The sequence below is a fragment of the Camellia sinensis genome, chromosome 3, assembly GCF_055761805.1.
Source record: "Camellia sinensis isolate YWXY chromosome 3, ASM5576180v1, whole genome shotgun sequence".
Taxonomy (NCBI): domain Eukaryota; kingdom Viridiplantae; phylum Streptophyta; class Magnoliopsida; order Ericales; family Theaceae; genus Camellia; species Camellia sinensis.
The window spans coordinates 195,891,274-195,909,840 of NC_138963.1; the positions used below are offsets into that span (position 1 = coordinate 195,891,274).

Below are 18,567 nucleotides of genomic sequence, written 5' to 3' on the forward strand. Positions count from 1 at the left end.
GTATTGTGTTTTACAATTTTCCTTCTAATTTTCTAACCGAAAATCCAATCGAGGTCCCATTTGCTTCTACAAGTCTATTTAGGCCTGAGCAAGCTGCCTGTGCCAAGTTTCGGCAGTTTCGGTGGTCTTTTCGCAATTTTGCCCTCCCAAATGGGCCTTTTAAGTTTTGTGTTTTACAATTTTCTTTCTAATTTTCTAATTGGAAATCCAATCGAGGTCCTGTTTGTTCTTACAAGTTTATTTAGGCTAAAGCGAGCTGCCCATGCTAAGTTTCGGCAATTTCCCTGATCATTTCACAATTTCGCCCCCTAAATGGGCCTTTTAAGTCTTGTATTTTACAATTTTCCTTCTAATTTTCTAACCAAAAATCCAATCGAGGTCCCATTTGTTCCTCCAAGTCTATTTAGGCTTAAACATGCTGCCCGTGCTAGGTTTCGGCAGTTTCGGTGGTCATTTTGCAATTTCGGCTCCCGAACGGGCCTTTTAAGTCTTGTGTTTTATAATTTTCCTTCTAATTTTCTAACCGGAAATCCAATCGAGGTCCTGTTTATTCCTACAAGTCTATTTAGGCTTGAGTAAGTTGCTCGTGCCAAGTTTCAGCAATTTCGGTGGTCATTTCGTAATTTCGGCCCCCAAACGGGCCTTTTAAGTCTTGTGTTTACAATTTTCCTTCTAATTTTCTAACTGGAAATCCAATCGAGGTCTCGTTTGTTCCTACAAGTCTATTTAGGCTCGACCAAGCTACCCGTGCCAAGTTTTGGCAGTTTCGATGGACATTTTGCAAATTTGCCCCCTAAACGGGCCTTTTAAGTCTTGCGTTTTACAATTTCGGCACTTTTTTTCAACACAACTAGACATATTAAGTTAAATGCTTGTCGTGATTTGAAAATTAAATTATGAAAAATATACTTACCAAAGTGCTTGTCAATAAGATTCCTCTTATTGATAATCATCTTCATCAACCTCTATACTTGCTCGATCTTTGCGCATCCTCATAAACTTCTCAATCTCTTCAAATCTTTTTTTTTGCATTTCAATCATTTTAGCTTGTTATTGTGCTACCAGGTTCTGGGCTGCAATTTGTTCTTGCTGGACATCAGACAAATTCTTCAATGACTCTAGTTGTTTTTGTAGGCTCGAAACCACCTCAATATGTGTTTGTGCACTAACAGAAGATCTGGATGATGATGGTTTTGGACCAACTCCAAAGCCTTTTAAGTATCCCGATTTCTTTCTAAGAACCTCAATTGACAGCTGCCCCTGAATTAAAGGTACTACTCCAGGCTCTGAAGACTCTTCACGTCGCTTTTTCAAAGCTTCCTATCAATTTTTAAACAACTTCAACAAATACAACCATTTACATAAATATGTAACTCTATTAATTGGCATACTTACATGTAATTGACCACATATTGGGGCTACCCGATCCGATTTTCTCTTGCTCCAATGGGAATCTTTGTAGAAGTCTACAATGTCAGTCTTCTCGGTACCCTATTTCCATTTAAAAGTAAGCATACATAATTAATTTTAACATAATCACACTTTTAAATATAAGAAATGCATCACCTGTTTATACATTGCAGCTTGAAATGACTTAGAGCCCATTGTATGATTATAAGGTAACCTCAATCGACTATCCCTTGCTTTTTCAGCCAAGTTCTACAAAATTAATTGATTAGTAAAATTAAATTGAAATTACAACATGATTATTTAAATTAGGAAATTTTACCTTATGATCGCCATCAAGCCATACATGATTGATCATGTATATCCAAGCCTCATGATCAACCCCTTTGTATGGTTTACTATAAGGGTCAACACCGGCGTCTACCAACTTCGAGTAATGAGTCTTCATCTTGTTACGCCAACTTTTGTAAAGAGTTTTATACTTTTTATTGATTCCTTTACAAACCTCTTCATCCTCATCATAATCAACAATCTCAAATTTATCCTACAAATATAATGAATACTCTTATTAGTATTGCTATATAAATTCTAGAGTTGAAATTGTTACATATTAGTTTAGTTATTCTTGTAAAAACATATTTATCTATTTTAGCTATTTGACTTATTTATTTGTTGAGTTAGACATGAAATTAAAATTTTTGAAACCAAACACAGTAGTCACCCCTAATTAGCACATTTGGTCTTATCTTATTTATATGTCAAATAGTTCTTTGGGTCATCTAAGTATTTGTCATATCATGAATGCTCAAAACATTAGGAAAAAAAAGTGAATCCTTTGAAAACCACAAATTTAATAAAAAAAAGTTCCAAAATTCTATAAGTAAATTAAAAATGACCGAACAAATAGTCAAAACTTACGCGATGTAATAATTGGCCCCAACGAATGATTGCAGCCTTTTTATCTCTTTGCATTAGCCAATAACCTATAACAGTTGTAATTGTAAGTCAAAGTTTAAACAAAAATCATACAATACATGAAATTAATAGAGGGTTATGGGCATGAAATGAATATCAAATAACATACAAGGATACTCATGTCCTGTCTTCTTTTTTTTCTACAAAAGAAGCCACAATCACAATAGTGAATTGTGTAAAACAAAGTAGCTAAAGCGAAAACTATGTGATGAATAACCATAAGGAATGCACAGGTATGAAGATAATAATTATGCTCTAAGTAACCAGATGTGTGATAAAATTACAAACACAAAATAGAAATTAACACATCAAGATAGAGAACAGCCAACCAACTACTAAAGCACAGAGTTGTCCACATTCCTTAAGAACTACTTCACAAAGGACATTATTCATATCTTACGCTAGGATGGTTGTGTAGCTGTGGCATAACTAAAGGCGGCTGGCAAGGGCCATGGCCCCCATAGATGAATGAAAATTCATTAGACATTATGTGTTAAACTGATATAAAGATACAATTAAGATATTATGTTTAAAATTATAATTTATGCAGCCTCCCCAACACATAAAGTATATTGCATGTTTAAAATTATAATTTATTTTGAAAGTGTAGGATCTGCAACAAAGTTGAGACTTTCATGTTCAAAATGGTTTTGTATATATACATGTTGTAGTTGTATACATATAGATATACATATATATATATATATATATATATAAACTATTTATTGGATTTTGAACATTCTTGTTGTGCTTTTGTTTCATAAGTATATATATATACATATTTATGTTTTGATGAACTATTTTTACTGCATAGATATTTCAATTTTTAATTTTTCCATATTTTTGTGATTGCCATAAATTATTTGAAGCTTTAGTAGGAAAATAACATAAAATCTTCATTCCTTAGCACTTGTCTTAATGCTTTACTTTGGCTTGAAATAGAGTTTGACATGCAAAATTCATTGGAATTGTAGCTATGGATAGACTTTATATCCTAAACTGACTGGCTCTCTCATAGAAACATATGGCATTTTTTTTGGGGGGGGGGGGGGGGATAAATAAGGTCGCAGATTAATTACATTTGTGTTCATATTAAAAAAAGCTTTTAATTCTGTTTGTTGCTATTGCAAAATAGCTATAACAGCAAAATCTAACAGAACTTAGCTTTTGAATATTTATCTTACAATTGGGTTATCAGGAAGTCTAGGATCTGTTATCACAAAATTCTTTGTACCTGTGCATTTGAATATTTATCTTACAATTGGGTTATTATATTTATCTTCATACATGTGCATTCCACAACCAAAATACAAGTACTTGGTTTTATAAAAATCATTAATATTCTGTTTCTAACAAAGGAAACCATGCATAGATTTTTTATTAGTGAATATTATTTTAGGACAATAAATCTACGAAGAAAAAAAAAAGAATTTCTAACAAAGGAAACCATCCTAAAATCTTTACTTTAGGGGTTTTAATTGGTCTACTGTGTGGACCTATTCAGATTTAAAAACCCTACTGGATATGGATGTATGGCTATGAGCCTTTGATAATGAACAACAACAACAACAACAAACAAACAACGAAGTGCTGTCCTATGTTCCAAAATCAGTTCCAAAATCAAAATATTAGTCCCAAAATTAGAATATCAGTGCCCAAAAAATTCAAAATTAGAATATCACTTCCAAATCCGAAAATCAGTTCCAAAATCAGTCCGAAAATTAGAATATATCAGTCTTGAAAATCAGAATAGCAGTCTGAAAAATCAGATTGATGACAAAGAATAAAAAGAGGAAGATGAGGCAGTGTGAGAGAGTGAGAGGGTGAGGGAAAAATCAATCCCAATATCAATGTTGTGTTGTGTTCTGCCATGCTGAACAAGAGAATCAAATTGATGACAAAGAAGAAAAAGAGGAAGAGGAGGCAGTGTGAGAGAATGAGAGTGAGAGGGAAAGGAGAGGGAGGGAGAGGGAAAGAGAGACGAAGAAGAGGGAGAGAAGACATACCTGTGTCTTCTGCTGTGCTGCTTTAGGTTGTAGGATGAGATGAATATTAGGTCAATCTTGTTTATTCACCTAAAGGTCACAAAAATTAAAAAATAAAAAGTAAAACAAGGCAGATTCAAAACGACGTCGTTTTGACCTCTAATTTATTGGCGACGAAAATCATTAGGTTGCCATAAATATCATTCACATTTCCGCGACTATTTTAATTCTATCGCCAAAAAGTTACACTTGGCGACCAAAAGTTTCGTCGCCACATATCAATTTGGTCGCCAAAACATTTTTAGCGCTCTCGCGCAAAAAATTAAATTGGCGCCAAACATTTTTGGCTACCAATTGAGATATTGGTCACTAATAGTTTATTTTTTGGCGACCAACATGTATATTGTTGCCGAAAACATACATTTGGCAACTAAATTAAATTTGGTTATTAAAAAATATCGCTAAAAATGTTTTTTGTTGTAGTGTTGGTTTTTCAGGTTATTTGGTGTTTCTACCCAAGTTCACTCAAATTTAATTTAAATTTTTGAATTTTTGCATAGGTCCTCGCTTAATTAAAAACTATATTGTTCAATATTTAAAAAAATTTAAGTTCGACTTAAGTTGTTTGGATTGAATTCACCTAAATTTGCAATTCTAGCAAGGGCGATTGAAAATTACATGATTAAATTTGTGACAAATTAAAAAATAATAAATAAATTGTGATAAAATTGTGGGACTTAAATTGTAAATTTCAATCTTATTTGTTTTCATAATTTATATACAAAAATTTAACTATTTATATGATTTTGTATAAAAATATATTATTAATTTTTTACATATCGTGCATAGTGCGAATTACCACTAATAGTAGTGTAATGGTCAAGCCAGTAATGTATAACTCCAATGCGACGGGGTTAGAAAAGAATTGGGATGTCACATTGATGAGGAGAAGGTGTAGGTGTCACGAGTGTGGCCAGAGTGGGAGTGGGTTGGGAGTAGCAAGAAAGAATGGTAGAGGGATGAGGGTGGTGAGGGAGGGGCTAGGGGTGGCAGACGAGGGCAGAGAAGACTAGGCAAGTAGTGATTGGCAGTGAGAGTTGCTGACTAAGGAGGAAGAGAGAGATAAGGCAAGAAGATGTGGATTTTGATCAATTCAAGACATAAATTTTATCCCTTTATAATTATTTTTCTTCTTTTCATCTTTACTGTAATTACCCACTGATTATTAATCACTCTGCCTACCTTCTACTGAATTGCAATTTTCATTTTTCATATTTTTTTATTCAACTCTTTTTTGATACTAATAGAACTAGGAACAGATAACTTGTCAGTTCTATATAGGAGCCTCCAGCCGGGTACAGATAACTTGTTAGTTCCATAAAAGAACCTCCGGTCTGGGTATATATTGTACACTTGAATCACAATATTAATGTCACAATTATTTGTCAGAGGTGGACAATCATTCATAGTGCAAAAACATAGCATTCATAGAACAGATCTTATTCCATATATAGAAAATAATTTAACTTGAATATAGCTTTACTAAATTATTACTTACAGATAACAGATGGCTCCAAGTAAACGGACAGAGTAGGCAATTCAGATATCTTCTGGCGCGTGACCTACACAGATACAAAATAAATACGTACTAAATTACACACCTAGAATCATTAACTTGGTTCTTTCTTGTTTTGGTGTGTTTTTACTTCTTTATCCTCATTAGGGTGTCTTAATCTTGGCCTAGGAATGCCTAGGATGCAATAAGGATGCTAAAATGTACTTAAAAACACTTAACAAAAATTGCTGAAAACAGGGTTCTCGCTTGAGCGCAATTTTCTACGCTCGAGCGGACATGCAAAATGTGAGTTGTCGCTCGAGTGCAAGATCTGCCGCTCGAACAGTCTGTAAACTTTTGCAAAAGTGATAGTTGCTTGATTTTTCCGCTTGATGCTCCCTCGAACGTGAGAGACATGCCCTCGCTCGAGCGTAACTTTTGTCGTTTAAGCGGCCTGCAAAACATAAGAACTTCGGAGAGCATGCATTTCACGCTCGAGCGGACTTCTGGTTACTCGAGCGGAAGTGCACGCACTCAGAGTGGTCGCTCAAAACGTGGATTCCTTCGCTCGAGTGTAGGAGCAGAATTCTAGAATTTCCAGATTTGCTTCCAAACTTAAAACTTAAATTCAAAGTTGTAGAACATGGTCTCTAGGGCCAAAAACTTGAGGAAACTATAGGAAACACTTATAAATGGTAAAACCATAGTGAATTCAAAATCATTTAACAAAACTAAAGCTCAAAAGCTTGTCAATTATACAAAACCAAACTTGAAATGTTGAAAATAAGACTTGCCTATAATGGTATGAGTTTTAACCTTCCAAACCATAATCAAATGAGGTAAAAACATGTAAAATGTGATGAACTTCCAAAATCAAGCCATGATCAATGCATGCATGTGTGACTTTCTCAAAATCAAGCTTTAAATGCAAAAGAATTTGCATGCAAGTATGATTATCTTCTTAATTCTTCTTCCTAAGCTTAATTCTTGGCTTAATTAACTAACTCTCTTGAATTCATGCATTAAAGACTACAAATATACAACTAAAGGAGTGAATTTCTACCTCAAGCCTTGAATTCTCAAGTGTAAGAGCTTAGTTTTTCAAATTCTCTCCAAATCCTCCTCTTTTCTAGCAATTCATTTTAATTGAGCTCGAGTCTCACAAAATTCTCAAGCTTAGAACCAAATCTTCCTACTTTCTCTCTCTCTCTCTCTCACATGTTTGTGAGCTTAAAAATGTATATAAAATGAAGAAATATAGTGAGTGGGGGAATATAAAAGGTGCCTTATATAGGCTTAGATCAAAATTTCATTAGTTAGGCTTAATTGAGCATTAATTATTCTAATTTAATCGTTTCAAATCAAATTTCAATTAAACCTACCATAAAATTCTAAAAATTCTAATTAACACATAAATCATGTCAATTTCTGAATCGAATGACAATAAGACCTTCAATTCGCAAACTAAAACGAAAACATGAGCAAATCTTTTTACGTTAAACAGATATAAACACACACAAGGCAACATATGATGCAAAATTTTACTTTAATTACTTATTAGGCATAATTAAGCATGGATTAACGTTAATCATGGGTCAGAACTGTTACAGTAGTGAAAATCGAAACCATCTGTGATGGTTCCAGATCGATTGAGTCGGGTTGAGTATGTCACGTGTTCGGTTATTTGAACACCCTTAGTGTAAATAAAAATACTTTTTACTAACTTTCTTTGCAATATTGCCACTACTATAACCATCACTACCATTACTAATCACTACAATGATCACAATACTTTTCAAATCAAATTTCTTATGATTTTAAATATAAAATTCAAATCAACAACATCGTAAATTGATTACCAAAATAAACTTGCTTTAAAAATCATGAAGCTAATTTTGGACGTTTCTAAATATATGCCTAACATACAGGTGAAACAGGTTTTAAAACTTCAATTCCATTGATTAATTAAAAAATTAAAAAAAAATCATACAATAAAATTTCATTATTCAAAATATGAAAATGATTTCACAAACTTTTAATACAATACCACTAGTACCATCACCATTACTAACTAATGCAATGATCACCACACTTTTGGTTTTTCATCAAATTTCTATGGATTTAAATATAAAAATCAAACAAACATAATCCAAAATTGATTAAAAATAATTCAATTTGCTTAAAAAACCATGAAATTAATTTTGGAAGTCCCTAAATATGTCTAACATACATATGAAACAATTTTCAAAAATTCAATTCCATTGATTAGATTAAAAATAAAAAGTATTTGTATAGTGAAAATTTATTATGTTTTTTTATTAGGAAACAAAAGTTGAAAAAGCTCTTTTGCAAGGGTGAAATAGAAAGAAATATATGGACACTCTCCCATCATCTGTTGCGAGCTTGTTTGGCAATTAACTTCTTGGTTAAAAAAATATGAAAGATAAAATAGTCTAATAAGTCAATAAGGTAAAATGTCACATCTAAATTATAATTATTTCATTTTTTCTTTTGAAAAACAAAAAAAAAAGTTAAACCAAACAAATTTTTAATCCTAAATTAAAATGACTAAAAAATTAAAAATCCAACTAAAAAAACTTATTGCCAAATCACATGTGGCGTCCAAACATCGCCACAAGAGCATCAATGGCAACAATGGCGAGACACGGGGACCACATCAACAACAATAATGATAAGGGGCAACATCATATTATTTGGGATGTGAGTTAGTTTTTTAATTTTTTGATTTTTTTGTCTATTTTAATCTGAAACTAAAAAGCTTCTTTTGGGATAGGCATTTTGGTTTTTGTGACTTTTGTAACTTTTGTGAAAGAAAAAATGAAATGATTATAATTTAAATATGACATTTTATTTTATTGAGCTAAAAAAATTATTTTGCTTTTTTATAATTATTTTAACAAAAAATATCTCATTTTAATTTGTGCCAAACGAATGCTTAGGTCTACATCATCTTTACAACTTTGTGAATGATAGTTCAACCGTTGATTTTGTGCCTGTTGCATGACATCAACTCTGAAAGACTATTCATTAAAAACTATATTATTTTCTTTTATAAATTATGTTTTTTAAAAATTTTTATAAAAATAATTTAACATTCTTATCACTAATCATAGTATATGAGAGAAGTTAAAAATGATACTGCAGTAACTATACATGGGTTGTATGTATAATTATTTATATGAGGGAATTTTAAATACTGATCAAAAGATTTTGATCACATCAACAAATGTAGGCATGTAGAAAGACATATGGATTGAAAAAAAGTTAATAAATGCTGATCAGGAGATTTTGACCAAATCAATAAATGCTGAGTTTTTTTTTAAAATAAAAAATTTAGAAAATTTAGATTAGGATATTGAAACTCCCACAGGCCTTGGGGGTTAAAAATTCATTTTTACTTAATATATAGTATAGATTAAATATACAAAAAATACTAGAGATCTGATAAAAATTTTATCAAATATTTTATATGAGTATAAAATCTATACTCATGTGAGACATTTAATAAAAATTTTAATAAAATTTTTAAAATTTCTACCGTTAGTCTTAACTCTATACAGTTCCAAAACGGTTACATTCGGAGTTACTTTCTCAACTTCACTACTCACACCTCAATATATACTTCTCATACTTGTCTCACTTATACACATTTTTTTCACAAATGCCTTGTGTTTCAACCCGAATAATATTAGGAATTATGAAAAAAAAATCATAAAATGCTACATAAAGAGTTTTCATCTTTTGATTAGTATGTGATATTTTTTATATGGGTAATCTAACGGTAGAGAATCTTTCATAATAATTTTTTCATAATACGTAACATTACTCGTTTGGACGCCTTTAATTTCCACCTCTTTTCACCCTTTAAATTCTTCTTTCTATTATACCCATTTCTTATATGAGAGAAGAGAGAGAGAGAGGGAGTCTAAGTTAGGAGGGAGGAGATGGCTAGAGAGATGCAGAATAACACCAAGTCCATAGAACAAGCCCCAGAGACCCTTCAAAACAGCGATATTCGCAAGAACTTGGACGATGATGGCCGCCCCAAACGAACTGGTACCTCAATGTATCCCGATGCTGTTATTTAAAACGATGCTATGCAGTATTACATTTACATATTGATTGTCTTCTGTCTACTCACTTAATATATATGGATTTTGTTTTTTTTTGTTTTTAAAGGAAGTGTGACAACTGCAAGTGCACATATCATAACAGCAGTGATTGGGTCAGGAGTGCTTTCTCTGGCATGGGCTATAGCTCAGTTGGGTTGGGTGGTTGGCCTTGCTGTTCTCATGGCTTTCTCTTTCATCACTTTCTTCACTTCCACTCTCCTCGCCGACTGTTACCGGGCTCCTGACCCTGTCACTGGTACCAGAAACTACACCTACATGGATGTTGTGAGAGCTCACTTAGGTAATTCAACTTACTCTTCAAAATGTGAACACTAGTTTACTGTGGATGGAATGGATAGCTTGAAGCTTCTATTTTCTCTTTCTTTGATTATTCTGTTAAAGTTTGCAAGAAGACATAGTACTTTGTGTAGCTCTTTCTCCAAATCTCTGAATTATATGAAAATTTTGATATATGAGAATCTGGAGAAATTTTCTCTTTATCTCTCAGTCTAATTGAGAATTTTTTTTCTTTCCGAGAATCTTCGTATTTGCCGTTCTTTGTGTCCCTTTGTCCTAATGCAGTTTTAACCATAAGATTATATGAAAATTTCGAGATATAAAAATATTGGGATATAATTTTCCGTGTTCCACTTTTCTAACTTCTAATGTAGTTTTAAGATTATGAAATTTTTGAATACAACATGATCTTCCAACTGGAAAATCCCACCTGGTCTTTCAAATTGAAAATCTGAAATTTCATCTCTAAAAACTTGAAGTATGAAAAGTATGTTTAGTATGAGTTTTTTGAATTAAATTTTTTGAAAATTGAATTTTTTGGTTTTCGTATTTTTTTGTTTTTAGTGGATATTTTTAAAATTTTAAATATATATATATATATATATTTTAGATGCACCTATTTAAATATATTTAAAAAGTAAAAAAAATTGTGAAAAAATATTTTAAAAAATTAATAAATACATAAAAATATCAAAAATTTATTGGGTTCTTGTATTTTTTTTGTACTTTTGGTATTTAGTGAATTTTTAAAAAAAAAATTCATAAATTTTTTACTTTTTAAGTATATTTATGTTAGGTATGTCTAAAAAAATTTTAAAAATTACTTAAAATATTAAAAAAATTCAGCAAAAACAAAAAAAAATACGAAAAACAAGAAAGTAAAATTTTTTTTAAAATGTTATTAGAAAACTCTAACCAAACAAAAATCTGGGTTTGGATTTTATTTTTAGTTTCTTTTTGAATCTATTCTCAGGAGGAATCAAGGTCCAGCTGTGTGGAATAGCTCAGTATTGTAATCTGGTAGGGGTTACTATTGGGTACACAATAACTGCATCAATTAGTATGGTGTGAGTAATCAAATTAGTTTACCTACTTTCCAAATTTAAATCAGCATCATCTGATTCATTGATTAATATACAATGTTGTTAGATATCTATTGACTCTTTTTTTTTTTTTTTTTTTTCCTTAATAATAATACAGGGCAGTCAAAAGATCAAACTGTTTCCACAAACATGGTCATTATGTGAAGTGCTCAATATCAAACTATCCATTCATGATCATCTTTGCCTCTATTCAGATCATTCTGAGTCAAATACCAAACTTCCATGAGCTCTCATGGCTTTCAATTGTCGCAGCAATCATGTCCTTTGCTTATTCTTCTATTGGGCTCGGTCTCTCCATAGCTAAAGTTGCAGGTAGGCAAGGGGGAGAGATGAATATGCTGTTTGAATTGTTAACTACTACTAACCCATCTCAAATCTTAAATTGTTAGAGATAAAAGATAGTTTTATTATTTATATTCTAAAAAAGAATAATATACTCATCCTATACGAAACAAATATAATATAGAAGTATGTGTGTGTTTTGATTGATTGGTTAAATGTAATGTAACATGGTGTGGTGGTCCAATGCATGAATTGAAATGAAAGGAGGTGGACATGCAAGGACAAGCCTAACAGGGGTGACAGTTGGGGTGGACGTGTCAGGATCTGAGAAGGTTTGGAGAAGCTTCCAGGCCATTGGAGACATCGCCTTCGCTTATGCTTACTCTACCGTCCTCATCGAGATTCAGGCAATCTCTTCTCTCCCCCACCCCCACACATATATATACAATATACTATTAAGGAATGGCTCGGCTCCAGTTGATTTCAAGATTAGACAGTTGAGTTTTTTTGATCAGTAAAGATCATTAAACAAAAGATTGATAAGAGTCATTAAATAGAAGATTCTTTATTGATAAAAATTTTTGAAAAAATTCAACTTTATCATATTTTTATAGACTCTTATCGGTAAAAGACTCTCGTTTAATGACTTTTAACAATAAAAAATCTCAACTGCCTGGTCTAATTAAAAATTTAATTGGAGATGAACCAAATCCATACTATTTGAAAAAATTCAACTAAGTGATGTTTTTATAAACTCTTACCAGTAAGAGACCTTCGTTTAATGACTCTTACTGTTAAGAAAGCTCAACTATCTACTTCAGTTGAAAGTTTAACTAGAGATGTCAAATTCATACTATTATATATAGGTGTAGTTGAAAGTTTAACTAGAGATGTCAAATTCATACTATTATATATAGGTGTAGGCTCTTGATAGTGTTAATGTCTCATATTTATATTAAGAAGAGGATAAGACTCGAAATTGGGATCATGAGTTTTATTTTTTTAAAAAAAAAAAATTATGTAAATAGTCCATGTAGTTTACACGATGTATCAATTTGGTCCATGCAATTTCAATTTGCTCGATTTTGCTCCTTAATTTAACGGATTGTGTCATTTTAGTCCAATAAATAATAGTTGTTAAGTTAATTTAACGAAAAGTCAAATAATGTGTCAATTTGATCCCTGTATTTTTCACAATGTATTAATTTAGTTCCTGTCAAAATTGAGAAAATTGAAACTACAGGGACCAAATTGACACATCGTGTAAAGTATAGGGACCAAATTGATACATTATTTGACCTTCCGTTAAATTAACTTAACAACCGTTATTTATTGGACTAAAATGACACAATCCGTTAAATTAAGGAACAAAATTGAGCAAATTGAAACTACAAAGATCAAATTGACACATCGTATGAACTACAGGGACTATTTACATAATTTACCCTAAAAAAAAAAGATACTTGCCACTTGAGCAACAAATGTTATGTGTGCATTTTTTTTTTTTTGTTATTATTATTATAATTTTTTTAAAAAAAAATTACATACACATAGTATGTGCAAACTCGTATATTAACTTTAAATTTAAAAAAAGATAAATAGTATATATATTATGATATTAATTTTTTTTTATTTAAATTATATACACATTGCGTGCGTTAATAGATATAAATATATATCACTCCAGTATACATATTATTGTATATTATAGATATGTAATATTAATATAAGATGATCCATGGAACCACGAAATTAGCATAGTCCGAACCAAAAATCTAAGCATGACCTTATTGTATTGTATGTAAAGGTTACGCGCATGGTTGAAATGTGTGCCTTGGCCTTGTTTGGGAAAAGGGTTAATAGTATACTAAATGATAAAATAAATTAAAATAACTAATAAGATAAAATGTTACATTCAACTGATAGTCATTTCATTTTTTCTCTCACAATTATTAAATTAATTACAAAAAAAACCAACTAATTTATCAAATATAATTATTTTAACAAGGCCTTAATTTCACCATCCCACGTATGACTTCATCCATAGTTTCTACCACACTTTTCTAAAATATATATATATATATAGTTTCTGCCACATGTCGGCTTCTCACTTGGACAAGTTAGGGCTCTTTTAGAAAATGGGTTAGTAATCAAAAGTTAAATTTTAAATCATTTTGAGTCATATTATTTCTTACAATTTTTTATATATTTTTTTTAAAAAAAAAAAAATAATCAATTTTTAACTAACTTTTCAAAATAACTCTTAAATCAAAAAATTTATTAAAGAATGTATACTTTGAAGTATCAAGATCATGCGTTACTATCATGGAATCAAAATAGTCAATATATATAAGCATGTTAACTTGTACAATTTTACTAATATTTTTATGATTTAATAAATTCTACCTTACAAATCAGTTTAGTTTGTGTTTGTAATAAAACTAGTGCATAAGAATAGTTCTAAAAATCAGTCTCAAAATGTATATTAATAGACATAATTTTTCAAAAGAATAATGTTAGATATTTCTAAAATATCACCTCTAAACTTATCTTTACATGACATGCAAGGAATTGTCGTGATTAATTTTTAAACAAAGTAATAATTGACGTGCAAATATTCACGTTATTTGGAGTAAATTTGTAAGTAATGTTTTAAGAGTTTAAAATATTTTTCTTTTCCAAGCTAACTCGTAGTAATAATAAATTTTATAAAATTGTCTATTTATATATGTTATGGGTAAAACAAACAGGACAAAATAGACGTCGACGACGACGACCAAAAAAAAAAAAAAAAAGAAAAAAAGAGAAAAAGAAAAGTCGTAGATGGTTAATTGAGAGGATAGGCAGCCTAGTCTTAGATCTTATCCAAATGAAGTTTGGTTTTTATTTATTTTTAGGCAAAATAAGAACTACATTCATTATTCACCGCAATAAATAAATAAATAAATAGAACTACATTCATTGAAAAAAGGACAACCCCATGACCTATTGTTATATGGAAGAATTTATTTAAATCCCGTTTAAAAACTGACTATTTTAACTAATTTTTTAATTTTTATGGAAATGCATTCAAAAAATAATAAAAATAATGTGATGGTTTATAATAATTTTTTAACCAAAAATGTTATGAATCCCACCTTGATTCTCCAAATTTACCCTTAAAGAGAATATGTGATTTAGATTGAATGTGAAGTCTAGTCTATTCGTAAAATAGATTTAAATTATAAAATAATAATTTTGAATTAGTTAAAAATATTTAAGTTTGAATTTGCAATATTATTTAATTTGTTTGGTTTCAATTTTTAAAATTTAATTTTTTGAAAATTGAGTTTTTTTTTCGTGTTTTTTTATTTTTAGTAAATATTTTTAAAATTTTAAACATTTTTTTTACTTTTTAAGATGCATTTTATTTAGATATATCTAAAAATAACATATTTGTAAAAAATATTTTAAAAAGTTAATAAATACAAAAAATATACTAAATTTTCTTCTTTTTTTATAATATTTTTGATATTTAGTGAATTTAAAAAAAAATCGTGAAAATTATACTTTTAAGTGTATTTATATTAAGGGGTTGCTTGGGATATCCTAAATAAGTATATTTTGCTTGGGATGTCCTAAATAAGTATATTTTTTTAACTTTTTGGACTAAAAAGTTGAGGGAAAAAATATAGTTGTTTGGATTAACTTTTTGACTTTTTATGAAAAAAATGTGTATTAAAAAATTGTATAAATTAGTATGCAAGAAAAAATTAAGATTGAGAATTGCACAGGCGTACTTTTTAACTTTTGGTGAATAGTGATAATTTTTTAACTTTTTGAGTAACTTTTTAATTTTTTAATTTTTTGGGCACATGCCAAACTTGGCCAAAGTGTGTCTAAAAATTAAAAAAATTACTTAAAATATTAAAAAAATCAGTGAAAACAAAAAAATATGCAAAAATAAAAAAGTAAAATTTTTTAAAAAGTGTTTTAAAAAAAAACTATAAACAAACATAGTAATTATTATTATTATTATTTTATTTTATTTCATTTTGGTTACAAACCCAACTTTTCAAATGAAACCTTACGTACGGAGTTGTGTTTTTGAATGATTCCTCGTGAGACCAATCGGATTGGGGGACCCATCAGCTCTTTTCACAAAGACGTGAATGCCCCCACCGTTTTGGTTTTTCTCATCTTTTCCACCCACAAACCGTCCTTCCATTTTTGTTGTTTCTTCCGTCTCATCTTATAAAAGAAAGACCAAATTAGGCAGACCCGAAAACCTGTTTTTGCCAGCTTTGCACATGCACAATATACACTAGTACTACACTTGCACATGACTTGTTTGCTTGTTTGTTTTTTTTTTTTCTTTATTCTTCTATCTTTTTCTTTTTTTTATTTTTAAACTCTGCTTGCTTGTCTGAGCAATTCATTCAACTCATAAAGCCTAATGCGGTTTCAGGGTTTATCTTCACAACAATGTTAAGACATAAAACTTGGGTCACAATCCTCTTAGTCTAATGGCATCACCCAATATTCTCATAACCTCACCGGAGACAAGGTTGGATGTCAGAATTTCATAAGTTTCTCTCTCTATTTGTTACAATCCTACATCGATTAACACATGCCTTAGCCTTAATCGTATCCAGTCGGTTTTTAAGGGTGAGTGACATCCAAAGACCTGTCATAGCAAGTTCACTCACAATGCCACTTTCCGGCTTCCTTTTCCCACTCTCAGATGTAAATTAGATATAAACTATGGTTATCAGAAGTAAATGGGTTAGAATTAAAAAACAAGCAGACACCAAAAAAATGGTGGTTAGGAAGTTATGAACATAAGAGAAATGTTGGGACTTATTTGTGCCCCCCCCCCCCCCCCCCCCAATGTCTTGTTGCAGGACACACTCAAGTCACACCCTCCGGAGAACAAGGTGATGAAACGGGCATCACTCGTCGGAGTTACTACCACCACCCTCTTCTACATCCTATGTGGTAGTTTTGGCTACGCTGCTTTTGGAAACAAGACACCAGGAAATTTCCTCACTGGGTTTGGCTTCTATGAGCCCTTCTGGCTAATTGACTTGGCCAACATTTGCATTGCTATCCACCTAATCGGTGCCTACCAGGTACATAAATTTCCCAAAAACAAAACCAGCATAAAATCGAAAAACTACTTACCTACTGGTTTCATGGTCTGATCACTCTTGCAGGTTTTTTGCCAGCCTATATTCGGGTTCGTAGAGGGTCAATGCCGCCAACGCTGGCCAGAAAGCAAATTCATAACACACGAGCACACTATTAAAATCCCATTCTATGGAGTGTACTACATCAACCTCTTCAGGTTGATATGGAGAACAATCTATGTAATAGTGACAGCAGTGGTAGCCATGATATTACCTTTCTTCAATGATTTCTTGGGCTTGATCGGAGCAGCTTCGTTCTATCCATTGACCGTGTACTTCCCCATCGAGATGTACATCGCGCAGTCAAAAATACCCAAGTTTTCATTCAGATGGGTATGGCTGAAAATCCTAAGTTGGGCCTGCCTAGTTGTTTCCCTCATTGCTGCTGCCGGGTCCATTCAGGGACTGGCTAAGGACCTCAAGACATACAAGCCCTTCAGAATTCAGAACTAACATATTTTGTACCAAAATGCAATATTCTTAATAGAATGAATTTCCAAGCGAGTCTAAGAATCTGTATATCAAAATGACAGAAAACACAACAGCAGAACTATCTCAAACCTACATATGGGCACGACGCTGTACTAAAGTCATTACAATACTTTAAAGTGTAGGCTTTAAGATCTGTAACTAATGACAATTTGGTAGGCATACATCTATATAAAGCACAAGTGGTTCAAGTATAACATTTGTCTCTGTTTATAAACTCATCTAAAATTCACACAATCCAGATTCAAGAAACTCACCGTGTACTCACCCCAAGTAGACTTCCTGATGTTGTGATCCTCTCTTTTGAAAGTTGAATATTTTGATGATCTAGAGACTTGTTGCCAGACTAAACCCTTAAATATGATAGAATGATCATAGAAGCTACAAGCATGGCCTAATTCAGCTAAGAGATGTACAACAGAAAATCACAAAACCAACTGAGCTTCAGAGAAAAACAAGACTGATAGCATCCGGAACTTCAAATGTAATAAAAACAGGCAACCAATCATCCCATCAAAACTTTTGACTTTAATCACATCAACAAATTTTCGCAAAAAGATTCTTTAATATCAATCACCAACAAAATCGTGTCGTAAATGACCAAAAAGGTGAAGCATCAATAAATGGTTAAAATTTTAATTTAACTGATACATTCACTATAAATATTGCTAGATTGACTTTCCACAAAAATATAAAGTGGAATGCCATAGTAAACAAAAATCAACTCTGTGCCAAAAGGGATTGAATTCTACATGGCATACCTGTGAACCACCTAGTTTACAGGCGGCCACTAAACGGCTGCCACATCAGTTGATGTGGGTTCTATGAAGCATGGACATGCTAAAATGGAAATCATGGCGGTGTCGGATACGGGGACATGCAGATGGCGTGTCCCCTTAATTTAATTTATTTTTTTTGCAAGGGACACGGCGGAGACACGCGTGTCCAAATCTGGACACACCATGGGACTCGGTCGGCGAGAAGAGTAAACGAAAGAGAAAAAGAGTACAAACCTGATCGACAACTTCAATTTGGACGACTTCCACCGTAAGACTCGCACTCTCTCTTGCTCTCTCATGACTTCGATCTCAAGCCAATCGACCTCCATCCAGTCCATTTCGACTAGCGATAGCCCTTTGACTTCGACGATCCAGTCCACTTTGACTAGCTATA

The 18,567-nt window shown here is 31.6% G+C and overlaps 1 protein-coding gene across 1 annotated transcript; it reads left to right on the forward strand.

The window, feature by feature from the left end:
- Positions 1-9,613: 9,613 nt before the first annotated feature.
- On the forward strand, positions 9,614-17,591 carry LOC114303257 (amino acid permease 6). The gene is made up of 7 exons (XM_082921821.1): positions 9,614-9,999; positions 10,123-10,356; positions 11,326-11,419; positions 11,553-11,767; positions 12,002-12,144; positions 16,621-16,848; positions 16,933-17,591. The coding sequence occupies exons 1-7, from the start codon at positions 9,888-9,890 to the stop codon at positions 17,356-17,358; spliced, it is 1,452 nt and encodes a 483-aa protein (XP_082777947.1). The 5' UTR covers positions 9,614-9,887; the 3' UTR covers positions 17,359-17,591.
- Positions 17,592-18,567: the final 976 nt, after the last annotated feature.

Excerpts from the sequence above, each read along its gene's own strand:
- LOC114303257 (XM_082921821.1), top strand. The coding sequence starts at position 9,888 with ATGGCTAGAGAGATGCAGAATAACACCAAGTCCATAGAACAAGCCCCA. Across the intron at positions 11,420-11,552 it reads ACTGCATCAATTAGTATGGT|GGCAGTCAAAAGATCAAACT; the intron begins GTGAGTAATCAA and ends ATAATAATACAG. Across the intron at positions 12,145-16,620 it reads CCGTCCTCATCGAGATTCAG|GACACACTCAAGTCACACCC; the intron begins GCAATCTCTTCT and ends GTCTTGTTGCAG.